General features: G+C 35.7%; 1 protein-coding gene across 1 annotated transcript in view; it reads right to left on the bottom strand.

Moving 5' to 3' along the window:
- Positions 1-863: 863 nt before the first annotated feature.
- The window catches only part of MOXD1 (monooxygenase DBH like 1), a 78,969-nt gene continuing 71,719 nt past the window's right edge, over positions 864-8,113 (bottom strand). The window contains 3 exon segments of the mRNA XM_059941939.1: positions 864-2,027; positions 2,030-2,153; positions 2,638-2,806. Of these exon segments, the coding sequence (XP_059797922.1) occupies positions 1,987-2,027; positions 2,030-2,153; positions 2,638-2,806 (334 nt within the window). The 3' untranslated portion in view covers positions 864-1,986.

Here is an 8,113-nt window from a genome sequence, read left to right as displayed (position 1 = left end):
CCACATGGCAGCTCAAACCAGGGACCATTGTACATGGAGACTCTGTCCTCCCTTGAGTCTCAGGCACTCCTCCCTGATAGCCTAGGAAACAGGTACTGTGACTTGATCCAGGGCAGCAGTAAAAAGCCTGGGCTGTTCAGGAAGGTCTGTTCAACTAAAGAGCAAACTAACTTAGAATATAATCAGAATCCTACCAAATATTCAACAGATAACCTATCCCAATTTCAAAGAAAGAGTCAATGCCTCAAAATTATATATATTCATGAGAATTCCTACGAGAAGAATGTCAGCTTTATTCTTAGCAACATCAAGTAGAAAAATAGATTCCCCTGGCTCCAAAAATTTGAGTTTCCAGAAGCTGTGTATCCTTTTCTAGCCAGTATGTGCACCTTCCTTACTAAGAACAATGAAAACAAATATAGTATTACACAATTTCCAAAGGAAATCATTTTACTTTGATATCTCAGATTCAGAAATTCTGAAGTAAAAATAAACATGAAATTTCAAATAGGGAGTGTTTGGGATGATCACATTTCTTACAAAAATATTTGGAAGGAAAATCATAGAATCTGATATAACACTTATGAAATAAAAGGAATTAAAGTTAACAATAAAATATTCCTCATAAACATTACAAATATTTCATTAGATGGACAAATTCTGAGAATCAAGAAGGAAAAACTCCGAAACACAATATTTATTTAAAAGACAATACAGTTTGTGATGAAGACGTTGTTTGCTAGGGAGAAATGGCTTAAAAATGGAATGGAAAAATGCAACATTCTTAATTGATTGGACTGGCAAATCAAGCGGTATTGAACCACTTGCTTCTCTCAAGGAGTATGCAAGATACCACACAAAAATTTAATTTTATTTAGTTTATTAATATGATCCAAACAGACTTAGTTCAAGAAGTGAGCAAAAGACACAAAACAAGGTTTGGCTAATCTATACTATACCAAGAGAACCAAAAAAGGTGACAAGATTTTCAGTTGGTGACAATTTTACGATGGAAAGTTAGTTTATTAACTAATATAAAAATACATCTACAATAGCAACTGTGACTCAGATTGAGCCAGTATGCAACACGTGTGACACCCACCATGGTCAGGGAGGTACTACAGGGACCTCACACCCTCCTCAGCTGGTTCACACTATCTGGCCTTTGCCCTGGAGCCCCACAAAACACCCCTCACAGCACAGAGTTTGCAGCCAATTACATTTTCTCCTCAGTCTACAATCAGTTGTGTACCATTTCTATGTTTCCCATAGCCTCTTTCTTTTTAGATAGTGACAGAGCTCAAGGAAAAAACTCACCTGGCCAGTGTTAGCAAGGAAGGGGGAAAAAAGTACTTTGAGATGGGTTCAGGGTAGTTTGGGACTCAGACTCAGATAAATGAGGAGACTAGAATGGGCACCATCAGAAAACATTGAGGTCCATGGGTAATTCACAGAAAAGGACAGAACGAGATAACGCGGAAAGGTAGGAAGGACCACTGTTACATCTGGGAAGTCACACCAAAGAGCAATAAAGAGGAAGAAAACTGGAATGGAGAGTAGTTCCTTTTACACCTTTATGATGAAAACATTAAAAAAAAAAAAAAAAGGTATATAGAAACCAAATCAACAATTTTAAAAAGTAAAATAACAAAGAATATTTCAATAAAATGAAATACAGAAGGAGATAAAGAATTCTTTTACTTCCACTTGACTTTATCCATAGTTTTTAAGAGGTTATATTAAGTCAGGCCAGCTTTGCTCTATTTGGGGGTCGATACATGTTATCAGATGTTTCTGAGGAAAAGACGAGAACCCGACTGACATCTCTCAGGCAGCCTGGGAGGAGGGGGAGGGGAGGAAGGGAAGGTGTGAAAGGAAAGTCTCCAAGAGCTTCACCCTCACCCTTCATGCCCAAAGTGTCTTTAACCTGCACGTTAAATGTCAGGTTCGGATCTCGGAAAACCATGGTCACGGAGCCCGACAGGATTACGGGCACAAGCTCGTGGTGCTTAGTGTGCCGCCCAGACCACGAAGCACAGGAGCAGCTCGAGAGACACATTTCCATGCAGAGAAGTGGAAGAAGCTCCACACACCAAAGGCTCTGCTTTGTAGGGTCTTTCTATATCTGGAGGTAATGCTGTCATCCCTTGAATCTGCAAAGGAAAGAGCAGACATTGCCACTGAGTGTGTGATTTAAGAGCAGGACTGCGGCCAAGCTTGCTCGGCCCTTGCGCTTCTGCGGGGCTTAAAGGGGCGGTGGTATGGATGCTGAAGTTGTGCACCGTCCGGGTGTCAGAACCTTAAGGATTCCCAGCGAGGGGGCGAAGAGGGCCGGACACGCCTTTGGGAAAGAAGAGATAGAAAACACGCTCTGTCTTTTTTTTGAAGGTCTCATCCCATCTTATTCCTTCTTCAGCCCAACTTTAGTTTTAGAATAGATTGCCTTCTTCGAAGGAAGTGGAATCAGGAGTTTTGGGCCAATCTAAGTAATCACTGAATAAATTCGCAGACATATCAAAAGACAGCTGGACCACTGGGTTTATGGATATCTGTCTGTTCCTTTGATTGTATCTGCTGTGGATTCAGGTAAGATGTAATATCTGGTTTCCCCGAAGACTAAAACAAAGTGGGGCTTACCGACCACTCCGCGTTGTCTGTCTTGGAACACCTCACATTCACTGGCAGGCTAAGGACAAGCTTATTGAAGGCAAGACCTTCCTTTTTAGTCCATTTAAACTTATTCATTGCATCCATGAAAGAAAGGTTTTTATATTGCTTGGGGCTTTTAATAATGAAAGGCCAGGTCCTGAATTTAAAATAAATAACCATAATTAGTCATATTCAGAACAAAAGCATTACATGTTTCCATCACTTTTCAACATTCTAAAATAGACTTCATACTTGTTCATTTTTACACACATAGATAACCTAATGCAAAGCACTGATGAACTCTTAAGCAGTTGCTAGAAGAAATACATATAAAATAAGGAGTCTTTTTAAAAAACAAAATTCCTCGGTTTAGTAACAGACGGGTATTACTTTTAAACAAATCGTTTTGGCTTAGAAAGCTTCCCCAGAGCCTCACAATTCCTCACGTACTTGTTTTGGTTCTAGTTAACAATATAACTGGTAAGCATTCAGTTCTGACGAGTATAATGCTAATGGTGTAATGAAGAAACGTACAGAATCTCAAAAGGTACTGAACAACGTTGGAAATTTCAATTCCATACTGTTGAAAAGCCTGACCCCTGCTGGCTGCCCTGTTTTAGCTTGCCTAAGTGACAAAAATTTTTTTTTAATTTGAAATTGAACCAGTGTTTTTAATATTCCACTGAGAAAAAAATACTCTACAAATGATACACTCTGCTTCTACTTGCTGCTCTAAAAAAATATATGTTAAATGTCCAAGAAAGAAGGACGAAATCACAGAAGAATGACATGACCAGCTTCAAGAGGTACTCTTCAGGTGATATCTTTCATTAAATATAAGTTTGATATTATTGATTCTTGAAAAAAGGAAAAGCGTAAGTGTTGGCATAGCTCAGAAATTTACATAAACTACTCCACGGACCTTCCAGGAGATTATCATGGGTAACCAGTAGGTATTTGGCTCCCTTGATACCCCAAGAGGAAGTTCCAGTGATTTTCAGTAATTAACAATGAATTAACCTCCAGCTGAGCAATCTACATTTTTAATATCTGATCTTCACAATTTCTTCATTTAATTATGTCACTACCGACTCTCTCTCTTACACACATAACCTATTCAGGCACATTGAATATTATCTTTTTAATTAAATTAAACATCCTTTATTAATCTTTTACAGTTACAAAGATGCATTTTTAATGTTTAAAATAAAATCATTTCCTCTGTACTCTAATAAGTAAGACAATGAATAATACAATAGGTCATATATGAGAATCTTTATATTCTTTATTCCTAACCTTCTTTTTCCTTTAATTAAAGTCAATATATCTTTGTTGAGTTTTAAATGTACTATTTTGCACAGAGACCTTAAAGTACCATAGAGAGCAATCACCATCATACTACATTAAACATAGCTAGCAATGACCTTAGATCTATAACATTGTAAATTAAATACACTGTGAAGACTCGTAGAGATACAATCCAGAATTAGTATAAAATAAAACTTGTACATGTAAAAACTTGTATAAAGTAAAAATCTGACTTGAAAGGGGCCCATTATATTTACATACAATGTCCTTTTAAATACACTAAAAGCTTTATATTTCATTAAATATAAAATAACTTTAAATCAAATATTAAAAATCAAATTTACTTTTCAAAGAGATACGGTATTTGTCTTGAAAAAAGGAAAATCAACTTCATCACCAGGGAAATGCTGGGGGTTAGTGGGGGTGGGAGGTGGGGGGCGGTGTGGAGATCATCAGCCTGTAATCACCTAAAACACCACAAGGTGGCAATGGAATCTCTGCTAAAGCACTAAGGCGGACTAAATGCCCTAAATTTTCTGCAGCCTTGCTGGTAAGAGTGAATAGTGTATTACATACATAGATGAAATCTTAAAAAGTTTTACTGCTAAAACAAATTAGTAAACTAGTATCCATTTGATATTTCACAGTATAAAATGACAGGAGAGGTATAAACACATTTATTTACTTACTATAAATATATGGAAAAGGATGTAGGAAAGGGCAAACCCAATGAATCCCATGTCGGAGCCAGCATGACAGGTTGGGTGAGGAGAAGCATGTCGCAACCTCCCTGACCTGGCATCTTGTCTCATTTTTATTGTCTCCTTTCCCTTCCTACTAAATTTGTTCAGGCTCCTACTCTGTAACATCACACCAATCTCCTAACCTTTCCAGCCTGTCCTACACCACATTTCCAGATTACCATTAGAGAAAAGAGAAGGAAAAGACAGAATGAGGAGAAATCCTGGAAAAGTAAATATTTATCCTGAGTATTTTTCCTTAAAAGACTAAGCTGTAAACCAGAAACAGGTGATGTTGAAGTAGCAAGTTCCTCTGCTCTCACTGGCACTGGGACTTAGTTATTAGAAACATTAGGAATGTTCTAGAAATTAAGACAGTTACGTTTCTGCACATCTGGGCAGTGTCCAAATGACTACCCGGATATACATATAAATAGAAGGGTATTATTTATATATCACTATAGTTGATAAAAAGGATTTAATATTGATGAGTAATTTTCCTTTGTAAGCTTAATTTAATTGACCAGTTGAATTAAAAATACACAAATATGGAATAAACTTAGACTATCCAAAATAATTTTGGAAAAAGAAAAAGAATGACAAGTTTGGAGACTTTTACACATTACACACTCTTATTTCAAGATTTACTATAAAACTATAATAATAATCAAGTGTGGTATTATAGTAAAGCTAAACATGTACCACAATGAAACAGAACTCAGAGACCAGAAATTGTCAGTATATAGGGAAATGATTTTCAGCAAATCTTCCAGAGTAATTATATAGGAAAAGGGTAGTTTTTTTCATCAAATGGTTCTTGTACAACTTGATATCTGTATGAAATACAATGAACCTCAGCCTATACAACACACAAAAAATTATTCAAAATGGATCATCAACCTAAAGCTAAAACTGTAAAGTTTTTAGGAAAAAAAACAGGAGAAAATCTTCACAACCTTGGGCAGGCAGCAATTTCTTACATGGGATATCAAAAGCACAAAACAAACCAAAAATGATAAAACAGACTTCAAAAACTACAGTTGAAAAAGTAAAATCAAGCCAGACTGGGAAAAAATTATTTGCAAACATATACCTGACAAAGATTTATATCCAAAGTATAAAGAACTCTTTAAAATTATGAAGGACTCTTACAACTCAGTAATTTTAAAAAAAGTAACCCAATTAAATGGACAAGAATTTGAACCATTATGAAAGAACATATATAAATGACTAATAACCATGTGAAAAGAGGCTCTATGTCATGCGTCACGGGGAAATGGAAAATAAAACTACACTAAGATACCACTGCATACACATTAAAATAGATAAAATTTAAAATATGGAAAATACAAAATACATTGGGAAGATTGTTAAGCAGCAGGAGATCTTATTAATCTGGTGAAAATGTAAAAAGGTACGCTATTCTGGAGAACATTTTGAGAGTCTTACGCAGTAAACATAAACTTAGTGTACAATCCAGGGACTCCACAACTAGGTGTTAACCCAGAAATTGAAAACATATGTCCGTACAAGGATGAACACAATCATGTTCATAGCAACTTTCTTCATAATAGCCACAAACTGGAAAGAATCCAAATGTCTTTCAACTGGTGAATCGATAAATGAATTTGGGCATATACACACTGGGGAATACTACTCAGCAGTAAAAAGCAAAGGACTGCTGATACATACATACATATATATTCATATATAGTATATGAATCTCAGTATATATTCATCAGTGTAGATGAAGCTCAGAAACACTGTAAGTTAAAGAAGCCAGGCACAAAATAGCATATACCATCTTATCCTATTTTCATAATATCTAGAAAAGATCAAAGCCAATAGATAGTGACAAAGCAGTTTCATGGTTTCCTGGAGCTTTGTGTGGAGGGCGGATTGTCTCCAGAGGTGTGAGAGAAGTTTTGGCGGTGATGAAAATGCTCTATATCTAATTTGTGATGTGTTTAAGTAGGGGTACCTATCTGAGAAAACTTGAGAACAGTATACTTAACCATAGGGCCATTTTATTGTATGTATGTTCCACCTCAAGCAATTTGACTTAAAAAAAAAAAACAATAACAAACCGACAAAAAAGACACAGTGTATACTTTACCAATCAAATTGTTAAAAGAAGGAAACCAGGAAATCTGACTTAACAAGGCACAACTCCTAATCCTCTCGACACTCCCTGAGCCAGTGAATGTTGTGAAGCACTGAGTAAAGCTCAATCTCCCTGATAGAAGCAAAAGCTTGAGAGCTGCAACAGATTTGACAGCATGATATAAGGCCTGGGACATTCCCTTATGGAAAGGCATTCAGCCCTAACCACTTAGTAACCATTCTCTAATAGATTTTTAATAAAATCTGAGAAAGGAATAACCCATGCATTGTGATATAGAGTCCCACCTCCACACACACAGCCCTTTACCCTCAAAATATAGAAAAGGAAGTACATAAAATACATCACCCAAACTTCAAACTGTGGTGTGGAGAGAAAAAAAACTACTCTCAGATTTGCTTAGAAGGTAGTAAAAATTCACCTATATTTTACCAGAGCAAAGAGAAGTTTTAAACAGAACTGGCTCAGCGTAAGCAAGAAATGACAAATAACCATGCAAACTTAGGGTGAAAGGAAATTATATCACATTTCATATAAAGAGACAGAAAAAATCAATTCTAGAAGAAGATATAAATCAATTATACTGGAGAGAATTCCCACAAGTGTTTCACGCTGTAAGTTTATTTAATAAGAACATGAATTCAATTAAACAAGAGCTCAAATAAAAGATGATAAAACAACACAATGAGATGCAAAGAGGGACAGCAGACTAAAGGAAATAAATTTAAGACAAAAAAATTAATACCAAATAAGTTAGAAAAAACAGGAAGCAGAAGAGCACTTCTGAAAAATTATGGGAAAATGCTTGAGAAAAATCCCAAATAGATTAAAAAAAAGTTTGTAGATATAAGATAAAATTTTCTTGAAATGAAAAAAAGAAGTGAATATATGTACTGAAAGAACACTTTGTGTTTCGGGAAAATTTGATTCATATGCTCAACACTGAAATATGTTCAATTTAACTTATGAATTCTCCAGGTAGAGGAAGAATGAGCCCATTCATCCAAAGATATCTCCAAAGGGGGAAAAAAACCCCTATGAGCCCAAAATATTATATCCAGCCAAATGCTGCCCAAATATAAATGCAGAAATTTTCAAACATAGAAGAACTCAGGGCATAAAGCACATGGAAGCCCCTCTTGATTAAGCAACTTGAGGACAAAACCCTGAGGAATCAAATTAAAGAACTCAGAAATGCAGAAATCATATAAAGATTAGGGATTATCACTGAATCTATAAAAGTTGCACTAAATATTGTGGAAATTACGTTTTAGAATTAAATGTGAAAATTAAA

The sequence above is a fragment of the Balaenoptera ricei genome, chromosome 12 (genome assembly GCF_028023285.1).
Source record: "Balaenoptera ricei isolate mBalRic1 chromosome 12, mBalRic1.hap2, whole genome shotgun sequence".
In the NCBI taxonomy this organism is placed as follows: Eukaryota; Metazoa; Chordata; class Mammalia; order Artiodactyla; family Balaenopteridae; genus Balaenoptera; species Balaenoptera ricei.
Note: the sequence above shows the minus strand (reverse complement) of the source record. Positions and strands in the feature narration are given on the sequence as shown.